The sequence below is a fragment of the Mus musculus genome, chromosome 16 (genome assembly GCF_000001635.26).
Source record: "Mus musculus strain C57BL/6J chromosome 16, GRCm38.p6 C57BL/6J".
Classification (NCBI taxonomy): domain Eukaryota; kingdom Metazoa; phylum Chordata; class Mammalia; order Rodentia; family Muridae; genus Mus; species Mus musculus.
Window position 1 is genome coordinate 3,910,583 of NC_000082.6, and position 19,858 is coordinate 3,930,440.

The 19,858-nt window shown below is 43.0% G+C and overlaps 1 protein-coding gene, 1 long non-coding RNA gene and 1 pseudogene across 11 annotated transcripts in view; 2 read left to right on the forward strand and 1 right to left on the reverse strand.

Annotated features, from left to right (window-relative positions):
• The window catches only part of Cluap1 (clusterin associated protein 1), a 35,106-nt gene that overhangs the window by 3,389 nt on the left and 11,859 nt on the right, over positions 1 to 19,858 (forward strand). For 7 of the 10 annotated variants that reach the window (XM_017317157.2, XM_006522701.4, XM_030249327.1 and 4 more), the window contains exons 2-9: positions 869 to 980; positions 2,703 to 2,787; positions 4,841 to 5,020; positions 7,244 to 7,339; positions 8,899 to 8,982; positions 13,258 to 13,391; positions 17,908 to 18,049; positions 19,258 to 19,330. In XM_017317157.2, the coding sequence (XP_017172646.2) occupies positions 869 to 980; positions 2,703 to 2,787; positions 4,841 to 5,020; positions 7,244 to 7,339; positions 8,899 to 8,982; positions 13,258 to 13,391; positions 17,908 to 18,049; positions 19,258 to 19,330 (906 nt within the window). Of the gene's footprint in view, positions 1 to 344; positions 693 to 868; positions 981 to 2,702; positions 2,788 to 4,840; positions 5,021 to 7,243; positions 7,340 to 7,808; positions 8,737 to 8,898; positions 8,983 to 13,257; positions 13,392 to 17,907; positions 18,050 to 19,257; positions 19,331 to 19,858 lie in introns of those variants that run through there. The other 3 variants (XM_006522705.4, XM_030249328.1, XM_006522706.4) reach the window with 3 other exon arrangements.
• Gm15537 lies at positions 16,800 to 18,830 on the reverse strand. Its single transcript, XR_003951938.1, has 2 exons — positions 18,605 to 18,830; positions 16,800 to 18,072 (listed from the first exon to the last, which is right to left on the reverse strand). It is a non-coding gene; the product is annotated as a predicted gene 15537 (long non-coding RNA).
• On the forward strand, positions 17,055 to 17,584 carry Gm15539 (predicted gene 15539; annotated as a pseudogene).

Sequence of the window (19,858 nt, forward strand, 5' to 3'; positions counted from 1 at the left end):
CAGCCCTGGATGACCTAGAACTTGTTTCATAGACCAGGTTAGCATCAGGTTCACAGAGGTCCATCTGCCTCTGCCTATGAGCACTGGGATTAAAGGTATGCAGCACCACGCCAGGCTTGGTTGCTCATCTGTAAGCCTCGCTTTCTTCATCATTGTTTTCTCCTTTCTTTCAAGCAGTGTGGCTTTGTTTTAGTTGCTCCCAACTTAAAATATTACTGTTTACTAATCTTTGGTTTTTCGAGACAGGGTTTCTCTGTGTAGCCCTGGCTGGCCTGGACCTCACTCTGTAGACCAGGCTGGCCTCGAACTCAGAAATCCGCCTGCCTCTGCCTCCCAAGTGCTGGGATTAAAGGCGTGCACCACCACGCCCAGCTTGTTTACTAATCTTTTTTTTTACAGTAAATCTAAATACTGCAGATAGTTCAGCCATTCTCTTATTAAATTTTCTCTGACTATAAAGTAATTGATCTTTAAAATTTATGTCATGAAAATCATATATGGTCACTGGAGGAAAAAAAACAATGTATAATCTTGTTCTAACAACGTGTTTTTCTCATGTTTTATGAGGCTAGGTAATTTTTATTTTGGATAGCAAAGAGGCAGCTACCAGAGAGAAATTAAAGCCCCAGCTAATACCTACGCCCCATTTCTCCAAAGGAAATCTACTATCGTTGAACTTGGGTGTTTTTCAGGTGATGGATTAGATATTGTTTCAAATCTCCCCTTTCCTTTCCCCATTCTAGAATTGATGAATTCAGCACCTGGAGTTGAGAAGACCTGATAAGAAAGGAAAGCATTAGATTAACTGTTTTCCAAAAGGAGATGCTATTTGACAAGGACTGACTGAACTGTGTTTTATATTGCACAGATTTCACCGAGATGATGAGAGCCTTGGGGTACCCACGCCATATTTCTATGGAGAATTTCCGCACACCCAACTTTGGGCTTGTCTCTGAAGTGCTTCTGTGGCTTGTGAAAAGGTTAGAATGCATTTTATTCACACCTTGGTGTGGATAGTTGGTTTCATTCAGTAGCTAACTGGAACTTCTAATGCAAAGGAAGGCTACAGTGAGGTTTGCATAGGATGGACTTAGCTGTAACTTATAAAGAGCTGCCACGCACGATGGTGCAAGTAGATGTCTGTTAGTTCAAGGTCAGCCTGGCCTACATAACAAGTTCCAGGAAAGCCAGGGCTGCGTAGTGAGAGACCCTGTCTCTTTCATTTTTAAGAGATGAAAGAAATGACGAGCGTTTGAAGAACGTTGAGGAGGTGACTGTCATCATGAGAGTGTTGGTACAGCCTCCACTTCAACCCTCACACAGAATCTCAGGGGCCTGCTCGCACACTCAGGATATACTGTAGTAGATGTATTATAAATATGGCTGGAGAACTGGCTCAGAGGTTAAGAGCATGTACTGCTCTGGCAGAGCACCGGACCTCATTGGGCACTGGTAGTCACGCACACATCCTTACACACAGACCTACACACGTACACATAATTTAAAATAAACTAAAAATCCAAAACAAGACATAATGGAGATTTTTCATTGTGTTAAAAGCCTTGTATTAGGATTGACAACCTTTTGGGTTAAGAACCAGATAGTAAATATTGTATGAGTTGCTACACTTAAAATTCAGTCTACATGAGATATCTGTTGAATATTCTTCAGTTACAGGCAGTTGGGAGCCATCTGACATTGATGCTAGGAACTGGACACAGGTCCTCTGGAAGAACAATATATGCTCTTAAACCAGTGAGCTGCCTCTGCAGCCCATTTTCTTTGCTTTTAAAGTGTAAAAAGTATTCTTGTCTTTCAAACTGTACAAATACAAGGGTGAGAGTCTCAGTCTTCTGAGCCTTGGCGAATTGTTAGTAAATCCAAGTAATTTCCACAGCTCTGCCACTCCTTAAAGTGAATTATTTAGCCCTCGTGTCTATCTTGGGCCAAGGACTATCAGCTTGAGTCACGGTCTTGGTTATTTTCACAAAAGCTAAACATCTGAGCTAGATTTAGTTTGTGGCCTGGGTCCCATACTTGGTTTGTTTACACTTTACTATTCCTTTTCGGGTGTTCATATGCACACATGTGGAGATCAGAGGACAGTATTGAGTTGATTCTTTCCCTCTATCTTTACACAGGTTCTGGGGATTGAACTCAGGTCTCAAGGCTTATAGAGCAAGCCCCTTTACCCTCTAGGCATGTGTGTATACACATACATGTATGGATTAATGCTAGCTACAGCATACACGTGAAGGTTCAAGGACAGCTTGTAGTTGGTTCTCCTCTTGCACTCTGTGAATCCTGAGTGCCAGGCCTGGTAGGCGACCCATTCACCCACTGAGCCACCCTGTGCTCCAAGACACGGAATCTCAGGTGTGGGTTGGAATTTGCTCCCTGGTTATTTTGTTTGCTTTTGAAGTTTCTGCTTAATCATATTTCTTTGGATGGAGCCTGGAGAACCTCACCTTAGCAACAGTCAATCATCCACTTTCTCTTTAATGGACACTTTTTTTTTTTTTTTGCTTTTGTTTGTTTGTTTGTTTGGGCAGGGTTTCACTATTTAGACCAGGCTGCCCTGGAACTCACCAAGATCTGCCTGCCTCTGTTTTCTGAGTGCTGAGATCATAGTTATGCACCACCACACCTGAATTCAAGGGACTTTCTGTGGGACTGGCTCACGCATGTTCTCTTTCTAATAGGTATGAGCCGCAGACTGACATCCCTTCTGACATTGAGACTGAACAAGACAGAGTTTTCTTCATTAAGGCAATTGCCCAGTTCATGGTTAGTTCACAGTTATTTTACGGCACCAAAACATAAATTAGGAAAAGATGACTCCTGGTTGGGACTGTTAGACTTGTTACTTTCTAAAACCACTTGAGGCTTCTCTGGAACTGTGTTACCAAAGTGTTTATTTGGTTTTTGACTCATTACATGTATAGTTTAATTTGTTTATTTTTGGATAAGTAATAAAACACACATGCTGCAAGCTGGCTCTTTCGGAGTCCCTCAACACTCAGGAGAAATCAGGGTCCCGGTACTCAGGTGGGCAAGGAGTCAGCAAGTGACAAACAGACACGGACACCAGAGAGTGTTGGATCTGAATGTAATTTCTCAAAGCAAGTATCAGACTTATATTACAGAAGCAAATAAGGAAATTAGGTGACACGTCAGCTAAGGTACATTGCGGTTACCTGATGCATAATGACTCTTTATACAAAACAGAAAAATGCATGCATAAAGACTGGCAGGAACCAGGCAGTGTAACAACTGGGAGTCAGCCCTATCTACGGCCAGCTTATTCTTAGAAGCCAGGTGTGAGGTCTTTATGTTCCAGGGGCAAGGGCTCTCACGCCCAAGCCGTAGTTCTCATAATTTATTGTTTAACCCACCACCAGCCAGCTCTTAGTAAATACCTAACTAAGCTATTCTTCTTGGCTAGTGGAAGTATGTACTAGGGAGGGTTCTGCTCTTGCTAACTTTTTCATGAATAATGCAATACTCTAGTTCTTCCTAAACCACAGCCCAATCTTCCTAAACCATTGTAAATTCCTGCATATGGGAGTGACTCAGCTGTCATTCTAAGTGTTTTGTGAGGGACCTCCATTTACCAGAGGAGCCCACCAACTTTCCTCTATTAGGTGATGTAGTCTGTCATACATGACTATAATAAGAATTCTAAACTTACTTTGTTAAACTTGCCCTGAAATTTCTAACTCTATGGAGTAGATAGTAATGCCTGATTTCTTTCACTCTCTCTCTTTCAATAGTGGAGGCCTTTCATCTGAATAAGTAACATTCTTATGAAATTCCAAGCTCAGTGTTGGAATCAAAGACTGCCTAGGTAGGACATTGGAACACTGGTAAAGGCCAGGAAGCAATGTTCAGTCTAACTAGCTATTTGTCAAATCATTCCTTGGGGGCACCTATAATAAAACAATACTGAAGGAAAGCACACAGAACCCTTCAACAACTATTGCAAGGACAAATCTGAAACACATCTGTGTTATGGGGCACCAAAGACTCCAGGAGACCAGTTTCCGTGAAAGTTTTTGCCTCAGAACTGCGGCCAAGCTTTTGGACTTGTCACGCATACTCCACTGGAGTGGGTGTGCCATCCATATATATATATATATACACACACTGGAGTGGGTGTGCCATCCATATATATATACACATACACACACACATATTCCCTTTTATACATGTTGTGTAACATCTTGCTATCATCTCTTAATGATATATTTTGGAGAACTTCTCAAATGCATATAGAATTTCCTCTTACACTTGAGTTAATATTGTTTACATAAGTTTCACACAATTGTGTTATTTATATAGGTATTTAGGTATTTTATAACTTTTGTTATTTGAAATAATGCTGAAATGAATAGCCTGTGGCTTTCATTTTGTATGTGAGTCTATGCTTAGAGTAGTTTTTAGAACTGGAATTATTGGGTCAAAGATGCATGCATCTGTAGTTTCGGGGTCTTTTCCCAGGCTGCTCTTTATCACAGTATGAGACACTTACAATGTGTTTTATCCTGTCTTGAAAAAACAAAAACAAAAAAACCCCAACTCAGTAAGAATTGTATCACAGTTGCTGGCAGAGACATTCTCAAATTCCCTGCATGGGATTTGTACTATAGTATAGCTATAGTATAAATATCCTGCTTCAGGGTATGCTTCAGATTACAGTACTTAGAAGGATAAGACAGGAGAACTGAGAGCTTGAATCCAGCCTAAACAGATGCATAGTTAGTGTCAGGCTAGCCTGAGTGACATAGTAAGACCCTGTCTGAAGAAAGAAAGCAAAGCAAAACTTTCTGTCTCAAAACAGGCCACAAAGGCACATATAAAACTCAATACCAAGAAGCTCTATCAAGCTGACGGGTATGCAGTGAAAGAGCTGCTGAAGATCACATCTGTTCTCTATAATGCAATGAAGACCAAAGGGATGGAGGGCTCCAATGTAGGAGAGGAAGACATCAGCAAATTCAAGTTTGATCTCGGCTCCAAGGTAAAGATGATGAAGTCTGTGGCTAGCAGATGTCTGTGTCTCAAACGTGGCAGTAGAAGATGTCTAACCTGCAGCACTGTCTTTCCTTGCTGGCTGACTGAGGCTGGTTCTTCAGTCTGTGGTAACAGTTTTGTTCTCGTTAGTGTTGGGATGAAAGCAAATCACGAGAAATCCAATTGGTTTACAGCCTAATTTTATCATATTATGTTCAGGCACTGAGGATACAGGTATAAACACAGGACAGAAATCCTGACTTCCTGCTGCTTAATTGGAGGAATCAGAATGTGAACAACAGTGGCAGAGGTGTGGAAGATCTAATGCAGTCAGTGTCCTGGGGACCAGCAGAGCAGTGTAGGAATGGAGCACACTGAGGGTCGGGGCTGTTATCATAATCAGGGCCATCAAGGACTTCAGGTATACATGACTTCTTAGCAGAAGTGAGAGGGAAGGGACAGGCCATTAGGCCATGAGGTGAGAGTCAGGACTGGTCCCAAGATAACTGTTTTGTTCATTTGAGAAAAGCAGAGGAAGCTAGAGGGTAAATTCAGTAAACCCTCTGGCCTCAAAAAAGAAAGCCTTACTCTGGGGTGGAAAATGGAGTTTTCAGCAGAGTGTGTTCCAGAACAGCCAGCGCCACACAGAGAAACCCTGTATTGAAAAACAAACAAACAAAAGAATGAAGAATTTCCCAGTTACTGTGTTAGGGTAGAAAAGGTATCATCAGGGCCTTCTCAGATATTGCCGTAAAAGGGTCTCAGCGGAAGCAACTGAAGAGGTTCTCAGCCCAAGGCTCAGATGCAGAACTGAGGAATGAAAAGCTCCCAGGTAAGAACACACATTAACCTGGTGCCGGGACAGCTCTTTTCTCCCAGAACCCGGAGAAAGCATCATGATTATCATGCTTGCCTGAGAGACACATACCGGAGCCAGAGAATCTCGTAAGTTGAGATTCAGACATTGTTAAAAGTTAATTTATGTGAGGCCATTGTGGGAATTGGTTTCCACCGTGTAGGTCCTCGTCCAGTTTCAGTTGTATTTCAATGGCAGATTTTATGGGTTTGGTTATGATTGAGGAAGGTGAGACGACATGAGATCCTCAAGTTGTGTTGCCAGACTTGATTAATGGTGTGCAAGGGCTGCATCTGGTCATATTTTTCAGAAGCCACTGGCTAAAGTGGCTAGCATAATCAAGGAAGTAGGCTCTAATATTATTTAAATTTTAAGTAATCTAAAGATAAAAATAGCCACCATGGCTAGTGAAATATTTGTTCTGTGTCCCATTGCAGATATTGTTAACTTTTTGGATGTCCAAGTGGAGATGCCTAGGAAGAGTCTGTCTGTGATACTAAAGCTGAGGTAGAAGGCATCAGCATGCAGGGGGTTAAACCCATGGGTGAGAAGGAAGAGTCTGCTAGAGGCTGAGCTGTGGCCTATACCACTGTGGCGATGTGGGAACAGGGAGGTGAATCTGAGAGAGAAATGGGAGTACTTGCTACCAGGCAGGCAGGCAAAGCCTATAGAAATGCAGAGTGCTGCCCTGGGCCTTAAGAGGAGAAGCTAGAACTGTAACAGGGTCACAGCATGGGCAGAGAGAGGAAGGAAGGAGGGAGGGATAATCTGCTGAGAATTAAGAAGCTACGTTGTTGCTGGTAGGTTGGAAGTAAAGAGAGAAGGTAGTGTTACTTCAAGTGGAGAGGGAGCAAGGGTGCCTATGTCTGTCTGGGCTCCTTGGGGATTTAGCATTGAAGGAAGAAGGGGATGGGCACAGCCTAAGAAAGTCTGACTCGTCATCAGAGCTGTCAGCACAGCCTATGGGAGCCAGGAGAGTCTAAGTGCTTGGTGGGGCTGGTCTCCCTGAGCTTCATAGAAGGTCTTAGGAGGAAAGTCTAAGGTACTGGCCGTGAGATGCATGGCCTTCGGGTTGCCCCTGTGGTCATTCTACTAGTCTAAATAGGAAGCATTTCACCTTTCTGTTGTACATACTTCTAGTTGTGAATTCAGTTTGATGTTACAGATGGGTTTCTGAGAGAGCAGGTGTCCTGGATTTGGTCCCATTTACGTGTTGTCAGTTTCCCACGTTGGTGTCCAGGAGCTCTATCCTACATCAGTAAGAAGGGCTGCTGAAACGTGCTCTGTAGTTACATGCCTGCCTGGAGCCTAGCAGGGTAGCAGCTGAGTGCCTGTTGAAAACTGTGGGTTCTGTATGTGGAATTTTCTGTCCAGATTGCAGATTTGAAAGCAGCCAGACAGCTTGCGTCTGAAATCACTGCCAAAGGAGCCTCTCTGTATGACTTGCTGGGCAAAGAGGTTGAGCTGAGGGTGAGTAGTGTTCCATTTAGGAATGAAGAGTCTCTCTTACTTCTTGCCCTGTACATCTTCCAGCTTATACTCATTCCTGATTGAGTGGGCTAATATGTGGGAAACTGGTAGAGGGCATGAATCCTCTTCTGATCCTAGTGGGCATTGCCCACTGGTGTTAGTTGTTTTTAATTAAAAATACTTTTCATACAATATATTTTAATCCTCTTCTTTCCCTTCCTCCAGCTTCTCCCAAATTCCTCCTCCCTTACATTCCCAACTCCATGGTTTTTTCTCTCTCTTAAAAACAATCAAAAGAGCCGGGCGTGGTGGCGCACGCCTTTAATCCCAGCACTCGGGAGGCAGAGGCAGTCGGATTTCTGAGTTCGAGGCCAGCCTGGTCTACAAAGTGAGGTCCAGGCCAGCCAGGGCTATACAGAGAAACCCTGTCTCGAAAAACCAAAAAACAAACAAACAAACAAAAAAAAACAATCAAAAGAAAAAGGCATGGAGTCCATTTTGTGTTGGCGAGCCACTCGTGAGCATGAACTTGCCAGGAGTGTGACTAATGCTTTGGGTGTCACGCCATGAAGAAAACTGAGTTTCCTTCTCTAGCAGCTATCACTTGCAAATGGCTCCTTGGTTAAGAGTAGGGCTTTGCATCTGTGCTGGTTAATATCATTAACTTCTAGGTCAGGATTGGCAAATATACGGCGGGCCTGAGGCTGTGACTTTCTTCCTGGCCTCTTCTCTGCATTGCTTTCAGTAGTGTATCTCTCAGTTCATGGCTCCCAGAACTCACTGCCACCACTACCCCAGACTTACCCAGACATCTTTAGCCAGCTGTCATGTTAATGTCACTGATATGGAATATGATCTAGGCATTAGGAATTTCAAACTTTTCCCAGATGATTATAACATAAATGTTTGTGACCAACTTCCAGGTAGTTGGAAGATGATGTTGCACCATTAGAATAGAATAACTTCTATTCTAATCCAGGGACAAGCAGAAACACAAGGCTTGGTTATAGGGTCTGTGGACATACACAGACAGCAGACTGACCTGTGTTTAGTGGTCATGTGGGTCACCCATGGAATTTAGGAGAAAAATTAAATTATTAGCTATTGGATATTAATGGATATTAATTTAAGGTTTGCCAGGAGCATATGGGGCCCCGAGCTGAAATGAAAACTTGAAGTCTCAGGAGAGGCTAGGTAGGCATTGAAGAACATTTATAGATGTTCTGCACAGAAATATTCTCTATTGTAAATGTTGCTTTTTAATTTCTAATGGTATCAGTGATTGAATTGCAGGCATTGCACATTCTGAGCCATAGTCTCTACCACTGAGTTAAACTTTGGAGAATTCGTGTGACATATATAGCACATACTTTGAGGGAACATCGCTGGGCGTGAAGGTGAGCATGTACAATCCCAGCAGTCTGGGGAGTCTAAGGCTGGGGCATGGCTACAAGGTCAAGCACATTATAGGAAACAACCAGGTTCTTAAGGAAAAAATTGGCGACTAATAGAAATTAAAAACTAAACTCAAAGTGTATAAGTGATTTTGTTTCTTCTAGGAACTGAGGACAGAAGCCATTGCTAGACCTCTAGAGATCAATGAGACTGAAAAGGTGATGAGGATTGCAATCAAAGATCTTTTGGTAAGATTGTATTGCTTCTATTCGTTGTGTTTAATACCCAGGACTCAAATATGTGATTTTCTGTGTGCACTAGACAGAGTAAGAGGGGCCAGAAACAAGGAGTACTTCAGAAAACTTAGAGGATAGTTTAGGATTACTACCTTAGGACTACTACTTTTCCCTTCCTAGGTAAAAGCAGTTTCTCAAGTTATTAAACATTCACCAGTTTTTGCCAGGCAGTGATAGCACGCGCCTTTGATCCCAGGACTCAGGAGGCAGACACAGGTGGATCTCTGAATTCAAGGCCAACCTGGTCTACAAAGTCAGTTCCAGGACAGCAAGGGCTACACTGAGAAACCCTGTCTCAAAACAACCCCACTCCCACCCCCCAAAAATTCACCAGTTTTAAAGTAATGTAGCCATTCTTATTTTGATATTTTGGTGAGTATTATCCTATTTTGTTTAGCCAATTCCTCACTACTGGGCATTTAAATAATTCCAGGCTTTCTTTTTGTCTCTGTATAAAGAAGGGTTTAGAACTCAGAACCTTGTACATGCTAGACAGATACTTTACCACTGAGCTACACCCCAACCCTTAATTCTAAGCTGCCCTGTAACAGGTAGTACAGTGGCCATCTTTTCCCACTCCCCCACTGTCGGCTAAGTTTTGTTTATTCATGTATGTCCACATGTACATAACTCCACCATGCTTTCTTAAGCTCTGAGTATAGCAAGCTCCTGGATCTTGGCTTTTAAACGCCATTCTCTACTAATAGGAGCCAGGACACCCAGGAAAAATAGCTCAGTCCAGAACTGGTTAGGTAGTACAGCCTCTTACTGTACTAAGAGGAATAAAGGTGTTCAAAGGTTACCAGAGGTCTGTAGGAGAGACATGTGCCAACTTGATGGGCTTCCCCTGACCAAACCAGGGACTGTTTACACATCAAAATAAATGAATTACAATAGTTGATTTTTATAGTATAGATCAATGAAATAGCAAACAATCACTTCTCAAATGAAAAAAATTCATCAAGGACATTACCAATACGATACTTATTACAAAGCAAGAGAGCAAGTAGAGTTGTAGCATCACCCCTCAATCAAGGGAGGGACTAAAGTGTCATTATTAAATAATTTAAATTATGACAGCTTATAGGATGAAGTCTCTCTGTGGTATTCCTGCCAGAGATGCATAATCTTAACCAATCAGACAATCTAGAAGCATTCTATCAATTAGCTGGCTGACACTTAACAAAACATGAGGTCACGCAACACAAGGAGAGCTGGAGAGCGTTCAGTACTGAAGAACACCCAGAACCATGACAGCTGCCTGCTGCTCCTGCCAGCTACAGAAGTGTCCCTAGACACACAGGGAGACAGCAATGACCCTGAGAATACATAAGAGTGGCCACATACTATGCTTCTGCCTGGTTGTAGGCTTCCTGTTTTCTGTGTAACAGGAAGCACAAAAGGAGGAATGTGACTGGGTTTCACCACAGTCTCTGCTCACCTAGTCAGGGCAAGTGCTTTGTATTTGTATTCTGTCTGTTCTGTAATTGCAGGATGGTGTCTACACTTAAAAGTGTGTAAATAGCCATATTTTATGCACACCAATATTCTAACTGAATCAAGTGAGCATGGCCAAATACAGTTTGAACACTGAATGTTAAAAGCTGGTCCTCCCGAAGGGACACAGTTAGTTTCTTGATGGACAGCTCCTGTGAACTCTTCATTGTCAAAAAATATTCACCTCCGATGTTTCATAATTCTGAAAGCAAAAGCAAAATGATGGCATGGGTTCTAGAGGAGCTGCAGAGTACAGGTCAGCTATTTGAGAAGCTGGAGATCCTTGTCTATACATTGATCTTTCTTCCTTAAAGGATACAGAAAAGACTTTTTGCTTTTTTTGGTTTTTGGTTTTTCGAGACAGGGTTTCTCTGTGTAGCCCTGGCTGTCCTGCAACTCACTTTATAGACCAGGCTGGCCTGGAACTCAGAAATCCACCTGCCTCTGCTGGGATTAAAGGCGTGCGCCACCACACCCAGCTTACAGAAAAGACTTTAATGTCAGATAATTCCCTAAGCTATTGTGTGACTTAATCAGAAAGTATTCATTGTCAGCAAGGATTATTGATTAAGGGTACTAGAAATATGGCTTCATAGTTAGGAGCACATGCTGCTCTTCCAGAGACCTAAGTTTAGTTCCCAGCACCCATTAGCTAGGTTACAACCTTCTGAAACTCCAATTACAGGGTATCTGAGGCTCTGTTCTAGCCTCCGTGGGCACTGCACACATGTGCATAGACTTATACTTGTACAATTTAAAAAAAAGTTGTTGAGCAAGTACCCACCACCTTCCTGCTGGAATGAGTTTGCACTTGCATTAGAATTTGTAATGCATTTGCAATCAATGAATATATATATATATATATATATATATATATATATATATATATATATATATATATATATACATATATTTCGTTTTAAAGATTTTTATGTGTGTTTGCTCGTGCCACTTGGGTTTGTTGTTGTTGTTGCTGTTGTTTTGTTGTTTGCTTTCTAAGATAGCGCTTACTTTGTAGCTCTAGCTGGCCTGGAACTCACTATGTAGAACAATTTAGTCTCAAACTCAGGAGATCTGCCTACCTTTGCCTTCTTTGTGCTAAGATTAAATACAAGCACCACCATGCCTGGCTCTCTAGTGGTTTTTAAAGGAAGAATCAAAGAAATTGTGTGCTGCACTGGAGCTACAGCTCAGTGATCATTACTTGTCTGGCATATGTAAAGCTTTAGGATTGGTCCCTCAGCACATATACAGAAATGCCACAGAAATGATTGGTTTTACTTACACAAAACAGTTAAGCCATAAATCCAATGACAATAATTGTACTTTCAAAAGATGCCCTGTCTCTGAGAATCTTGACAAGTGTCTACTCTTCCAAAGTCATTTCTTTGTGGATCCCATGGCTTTGCAAAGACCAGCAGGTAAACAGCCAGAAAAACATTTATAGTATAGTAACATACATGCAGAGTACCAGAGGGGAATCCTACCTTGCCATCAAGAATTTCATGCAGAGCCGGGCGTGGTGGCGCACACCTTTAATCCCAGCACTTGGGAGGCAGAGGCAGGTAGATTTCTGAGTTCGAAGCCAGCCTGGTCTACAAAGTGAGTTCCAGGACAGCCAGGACTATACAGAGAAACCCTGTCTAGAAAAAAACCATTAAAAAAAAAAAGAAGAAGAATTTCATGCAGGGTTAGACAGTCACAACATGGGGAGGAGGTTCATTCACCCCCAAGTTGTGCTCCCGATTCTGGTGTAGCTCATTTGGTACTCTGAAACACGAGGCGCCCAACAGCCAGCTTCACATAGTCTGAATATGAAGCCAGCACATTTGCTTTTTACCATGCCCTTCAAGTAAATGTGCTCTTAGAAATATAGGGGTGTCTGCGGATGTAGCCAGTGGTCTTTGACCCCCGGTAGTGCCAACAGCCCAGAGCTTCGGCCCCATTGTGCCTAGACCTTGTTATAAAGCTGCATCTCATCAGAATGGCTAGTTGCTGCTGTCGGATCCATTTCTGCCTTGACTTTACCAATAAAGGAGTTTCTCCATTTATTTTAGTTTTTAGTTGAGCTTTTACCATAGAAGAAAAAGGAATCTTCTTTGTCCATCAAAGCAGACAAAGGGTCAGAGCTGAGGCTAGTTCATGAGGGTTTTGGGTTTGGTCCCCTCCTGAGCCAACTGTGTATGTCTGTGTCTGTCTGTCTTGTGTCTATGTGAGTATCTATATCGATGTGTCTGCCTGTCTGTGTATGTGTCTGTGTATCTGTGACTGTGTGTGTCCATGTATGTAACTGTGTGTCCAAACTCTGTGTGTGTGTGTGTGTGTGTGTCTCCAATTCCTCGGTTGGTATTTTGTAACCAGGGAGCAGCCCAAGTGAAGGCTGACAGTGCAGTGATCCACCAGTGCCCAGTGCTAAGCAAGCAGGCTGGACACAGATCCTGTGACCTCTCTGTCTTTACTAGAATGTCTCTGTCATTCTTCTCGCCATGTTTGCTTGCTTCCATGGAAGAAACATGCACTTTTCATGACAAGAGTGGTGCTCTCCTGTCCCCGTGTCCTCCTTTCACTCCTGTCACTGGAAATAGTTTGTTAATAAGTTACAGTGGAGGAGGGGTGGGCTTTGTTGGTTTGTGTGATGTTGCTTTGCACAAAGTGTTAAGGAACTCTGTGCTCAGAGTCAGGGGACAGCACTCCGTGGCACCTTATCTCACTATTTCCTATTCAATGTAGGCCCAGGTTCAGAAGACTAAAGACCTGCTTAATAATGTGGCCTCTGATGAAGCAAACTTAGAAGCCAAAATTGAAAAGAGAAAATTAGAACTGGAAAGAAATCGGAAGCGACTGCAGACCCTGCAGAGTGTCAGGTAGAGTGACTAGAGTATCTGTGGGTGAGGACATTAGGTTGGAGGAAGGGACGTGGCATAAGCTGTTCAGCCATCAAAAAGCAGCAGCATGCACAGAGACCCCATGCCACAGTTTCCTTGCTTCCTGTCCTAAGAGGAGACTGCTGTGCTCTCCCACTCTCTGCACTGCTGCTAATATGTCTGCAACGTGGCCGAACTCTAGAGCCCTCTTGAAAGTTTTGTGGTTTCTTGTAACATGAGACAAAGTAAATCCAGATGGAGGGAGTTCTACTAAGTTAGGCCGTCTAAAATCTTACCATATGTTATATTGAAACAGAACAAACTCTCATCTTCTGGGTTGAATAGATTTTAGACTTTTCATTTTGATAACTACTCACCTGTCAGCAATTCATGTTCCTTATAACTTTGGCTCCGTGGAAAAAACAGCTCCACTGAGCAGTGTGTTAGTGGCCAGAACATTGCCTATGTCAGTGGAACCTTTTGTCTATTCCTCAGATTTTCTTTGTGTCTTCTCTTTACTCGTTTATGCTTTCCCTCCTTGGTCTCAATATTTTTTGACTTTTCTTTTTACAATGTTGGGAGTGAGCATTGGCAAACCACAGGCATCAAGAGCAAGTCACCAAAGGGCCTCACATACCACCCCCACCCCAGGGCCTCGCTTGTTCCTCTGCTGAAATCACTGCCACGAGAGTCCTTGGACTCACTAACAAAGTCAGCCTTAAAGCAGAACTCACTCTAGTTCAGCCCCAAAGCACCCAAAGTAAGTTTGTTTGTTTGTTTGTTTGTTTGTTTGTTTCAAAACAGGATCTCACTATGTAGCTCTAGCTGTCCTGGAAATCACTATGTAAATTAGGCTTGCCTAGAACTCACAGTGATCTGCCTGCCTCTGCCTCCCAAATGCTGGTACTCAAAGCATGTGCTACTACCCCCAGCAAGCCCCAAATCTTTTAAATAGAAAAGTTGCTCTTTTCTAATTTTAAAAGATTAGTGTTCTCTTCCCATCTGTTTCATCCTCTGTCTTACTTTCTATTGCTGTAGCAAAAGTTACCATTACCAAGGTAATTTATGAAAGAATGCATTTAGCTGGGATTACAGTTTCAGAGGTTAGAGTCCATGCTGGAACAAAGACATGAACAGCTGGGAATTCACGTCTTGATCCAGAAGCAGGAGAAAGAGCACACTGGAAATAGAACAAGTCTTTTGAAACCTCAAAGCCCCGCCCCCAATGGCACACCTTCTCCAACTAGGCCACACCTCCTAATCCTTCCCAAATACTCTCACAAACTGAGGGACAAGCATTCAAATCTATGAGGCTGTGTCTCTGTTCTCATTCAAATACCACATTCCCAACTCCTTGTGTCATTTTAAAAACTGTCTCAGGTGCTTGCTTACCAGCACATACACTACGACTGGAATGACAGAGTGGTGTGGGCCTGTGGGGGTGTCATGCAGATTTGTGAAGCATTCCGTATTTTGACATGTGGTCTCTTGATGCCATGGACAAGCATCTCAGAAGCCAGAACTAATATTTCAGTGAACATATGTTAACACTATGTTAACCCTATGGGAGGCTGTGATTCATTGAAGTGAAATCCACAGAATTATGTGCTAATAGATTTAATTTTTCTTAACTTGTAGTAACAAGTTCTTTCTGACTTTCACATACATCCCAAGCTACTCACCCATCCCTTCATATCCACCTTCACCTTGCAACCTCCCCCTCAAAGAAAGGAAATTAAGATAGCATTTTTAAAAATCTTATTACGGAAGCTGTAGTGTATCACAGTGTGTCCCACGTGATTTAATTTTTATTAAAAATATACATTCTTGGTTGGATATACTGATATACACCTTTAATACAGTACTTGGAAGACAGAGGTAGACAAATCTTTGAGTTCAAGGCCAGCTTGGCCTACATAGTGAGTTCTAGACCAATCAGGGCTGCATAATAATACTCTGTCTCAAAAAAATACACATACAAGCTTGAGAGATGGCTCTTCCAGAGGTTCTGAGTTCAATTCCCAGCAACCACATGGTGGCTCACAACCATCTGTAATGGGGATCCCGTGCCCTCTTCTGGTGTACTTATATAAATAAAATAAATAAATAAATCTTTAAAAGAAATATACACGTACACACTTATTTCTATCTGTACCTATATTTAGGGGATTAGCATGATGGCACACATATGAAACCCAGCACTCAGGGGGCTGGTCAGGAATTCACCAAGGACAGTCTAGGCTGCACTAGACCCTACTAAAAAAAAAATCTGGCCCCCACTGGCTGCTCTGAAAAGCCATCTTTGCATTGTTCCCGGGCCATGCTCCCGCTCACTACAGCCACCTTCACCGCCCACCGCCTCCAACACGGACTCCAGCAGACAGCTTTCTCGCCTGAGTCCTCGAACTCAACTAATTCCTCACTCGAAGCATCGGACCACCCACGTGCCCCACCATGTCAGACTGGGCAGTGGACACCAGCTCCAAGATCAGCACCGAGGACTTGAAGGAGAAGAAAAAAGTTGTGGAGGAGGCAGGGAATGGAACAGTCAAAATGAAGAAAATGTCAAGCAGGAGGCTGACAATGAGGTAGATGAAGAAGAGGAAGAAGGTGGGGAGGAAGAGGAGGAGGAGGAAGAAGGTATGGGTGAGGAAGAAGATGGAGATGAAGGTGAGGAAGCTGAGGCTCCTACAGGCAAGCGGATAGCGGAGGATGAGGAGGATGACGATGTCGACACCAGAAGCAGAAGACCGAAGAGGATGACTAGACAGCAAAAGGAAAAGTAACCTTACACACTGCACCGTGACCTAGTCACCTCCACTTCCCATCTCAGAACTTAAACGTGGTCAAGAAGCAGGCCCCGCCCACCCGCCCTCAGCGGGGCGTGCCACCCACAAATGACATGCTCTCTCCACCACCCCACCAAAACTACAACATGAATTGGCAACATGAGTGGCAAAAAGAAACCAGAACTTTCCAGGCCCTGCTTGTTTTCTTAAAAATACTTTAAAAGGAAAATTTGTTTGCATTTTTTATTTACATTTTATATTTTTGTACATATTGTTAGGGGTCTGCCATTTTTAAAGATAACAGGTGAACAAACCAGCCTTCAGAGCATTTTCTGTCCTACTTCAGACTTCACGTGGGGTGTGACCATGTTCATTCAAATCTCAAAGGAGAAAAAAAACTTGTAAAAAAAGCAAAAACAACAACAACAAAAAAAAAATCTTATTTTGACCATTCCAGTAACTTTTTTACGTATGTAACTAGCGTACTGTACTATAAGTAGTTGGTTTGTATGAGATGGTTAAAAAGGCCAAAGATAAAAAGGTTTTTTTCTTTTTTTTTTTTTTTTTTGTCTATGAAGTTGCTGGGGGTTTTTTGTTGTTGTTTTGGTTTTGGTTTTGGTTTGGCCTGTTTGATGTATGTGTGAAACAATGTCCAACAATAAACCAGAATTTTATTTTGCTGAGTTGTTCTAAAAAAAAATTCTGGGAGTATGTAGGCTATGTTCGGTGGATGTTGTTGGTGATTTATACGGAATTTTTCACTTAATTCTCCTACTTTCAGTGTTTTTTTTTCAGTGATTTATAAAGAATACATGTTCACTTTTTGTCCCATCTACTGTGAGAATGAAGACAATTCTCAGACTGTCAACATTAAAATGTCAGCATCACTCTGAAGGGGTTCACAATCAGTGTGAAGGGCCCCAGGGGGACACTGCAGAGGGACTTCAATCACATTGATATAGAGCTGAGTCTCCTTGAAAACAAAGAGAGGCTCTGGGTTGACAAATGGTGGGGTAACAGAGGACCTGGCTGGCCACTGTCAGAAGCATGTGCAGTCATGCTCAGAACTCGATCAAGGATGTCGCGCTGGGCTCTTGTCACAAGATGAGGTTTGTGTAGGCTCACGTCCTCAGCAATGTCGTTATCCAGGAGAATGTTTCTGTGGTGGAAATCTGAAACTTCTTGGGTGAAAAATCCATCCACAGGGTTCTGGTAAGGACAGGTGTTGCTTGTTCTGTCTCTCGAGCCCAGAGGAATGAATTGATCCTTGAAGGAGATGATATTGAACTTGTTTCAAATTCATTGGCTCTGATTCGGCAAGCCATACACTTAAAAACAAGGATCTCAGAGTTTTAGGATGGCATCTACGTGTCTGAAAAGGGAACCATGAAGCAGGCTGACAAGTGAGACCCAAGGACCTAGCTCCAGAAACAACATCCTGACTACAAGTATGAGTTGGGCTCTTTGGACAATAAAAGACTTATTATATATTGGGGGGGGGGGGGGAAACAAACAAACAAAAACCAAAACTATGTTCTTTTGGTGGGTAGAGACAGGTAGAGGTGAATTATTTTTAAGCAGTTTTCAGAGTGAAGACCTTGTGTAATTAGAGGTTTCATGATGTATTTGGGAGAAATTCATTATGATGGAAGTTGGGAGTCTTAAATATAAATCAAACGCCTGCACACTGACTGGCTTCACCTTTCTATGCCATCTGCTCACTCTAGGCCGGCCTTTATGGATGAATATGAGAAGGTTGAGGAAGACCTGCAGAAGCAGTATGACGTCTATCTAGAGAAGTTCCGGAACCTGGCTTACCTGGAGCAGCAGCTTGAGGATCACCACAGGATGGAGCAGGAGAGGTTTGAAGTAAGTCCTTGGCCTGGTCACCCCTGCAGAGATGACAGAGAGCTGCATGTGTCCTCAGCGTTTGCATGTGCACTAGTGACTGAGCAGCAAACACCTGACACCTCCCCAGACCTCACTGCAGCTTCTTGACAATAGTCAGGGCTGTTTCCTGTTTATTTTAGGGAGTGAGAGGGCCAGTGTCTCACAATGGTATCCAGACCAGCCTCTAGCTTCAGCTTCCTACATGCAGAGATGATAAGATACATACCACCATGCCCAGCTTAATCAGGGCTCCATTTGCCAACACTCCTGCCATACTACCCCCTTCTGGTTCTACACCAGGCACTGTGATCAGGATCTCCTCCTTTCTCTTTTTTTTTTTTTTTTTTTTTTGTTTTGTTTTGTTTTGTTTTTGTTTTTTGAGACAGGGTTTCTCTGTATAGCCCTGGCTGTCCTGGAACTCACTTTGTAGATCAGGCTGGCCTCAAACTCAGAAATCCACCTGCCTCTGCCTCCCAAGTGCTGGGATTAAAGGTGTGCGCTACCACCACCCGGCGATCTCCTCCTTTCTCTTACCGTCCTACACTGGAGTGGTGAAGCAGAATGGCAGAAACAAAGAAACACTTCTGCTTTCTTTTGTTGTGAGCCTGAGAGCTGTGGCTGTCTGCACACATTTCCTGTGTCCACTGTCCTTGCAGCACACATGCTGGGCTTCTCTTGTGTCCCTCATTTCCTTTCGAGTGGTGTGGAGCGGGAGGAGGGTATGAAGCCAGAGCATCAACTTTCTAGGCCACTCCCACAGGCTGCTGGAAAGAGGAAGAGCACGGGTTTAGGGACCTCATAGGTTGCTCAAGCAAATTCTCTTTAACTTTTTGAAAAGATATATACATGTCTATTTTGTATACTTGTATTTTGCCTGAAACTATGTCTGTGTGCCGTGTGCATGCAGTGCCCTCAGAGGCCAAAACTGGGCATCAGACCTCCTGAATTGGTGTTTAGATGGTTGTGAGCTACCATGTGGATACAAGGAATTGAACCAGGATCCTCTGGAAGAGCAGCCAGTGACCCAAACCACTGAGCCATTTTCCCATAAACAACTTCCTTGTTTTCTTTTGTTTTGTCGTGGGTTTTTTGCTTGATATGACAAGCCCTTCAGTATTCACACAGTGGTGAAGAATCAGATCATCCACAAAAGTTCATTATTCTGAGTCTGTTTCTTTCCTCCACAGGAAGCTGAAAATACTCTCCGTCTGATGCAAAATAAGTTAAAGGAAGAAGAGAAGCGACTGCTCAAGAGTGGAAGTAAGGCCCTGCCCTGCCTGACTAGTGCTTTCAGCTGTGAAGTTACTTAAGTGTTTAAGATTTTCATTCAGAGTACGCACGCACGCACGCACGCCCGCACGCCCGCACACACTCGAGAATGTGTGTGTTTGCTGGACACGCATGTGCACACATGCCAAGTGTGCAAGTGGTGGTGTGAGTGTGTCGTGATTCAGACGTCAAAGTCAGAAGACAACTTTGTAGTTGGTCCTCTCTCCTTCCATGTTTACACGAGTTCCTGAGATCAACTCGGGCTATCAGCTTTGCAGGACAGGCACACAATGAGTTATGTACATTTCTCTAGCAGAGTTACTTACAGGGTTTTTTTGTTTTATTTTGTTTGTTTGTTTTTTAGGGTTTTTTGTTTTTTGTTTTTTTTATTGGGTATTTATTTCATTTACATTTCCAATGCTATCCCAAAAGTCCCCAACACACTCCCCTACCCACCCACTCCCACTTCTTGGCCCTGGCGTTCCCCTGTACTGAGGCATATAAAGTTTGCACGACCAA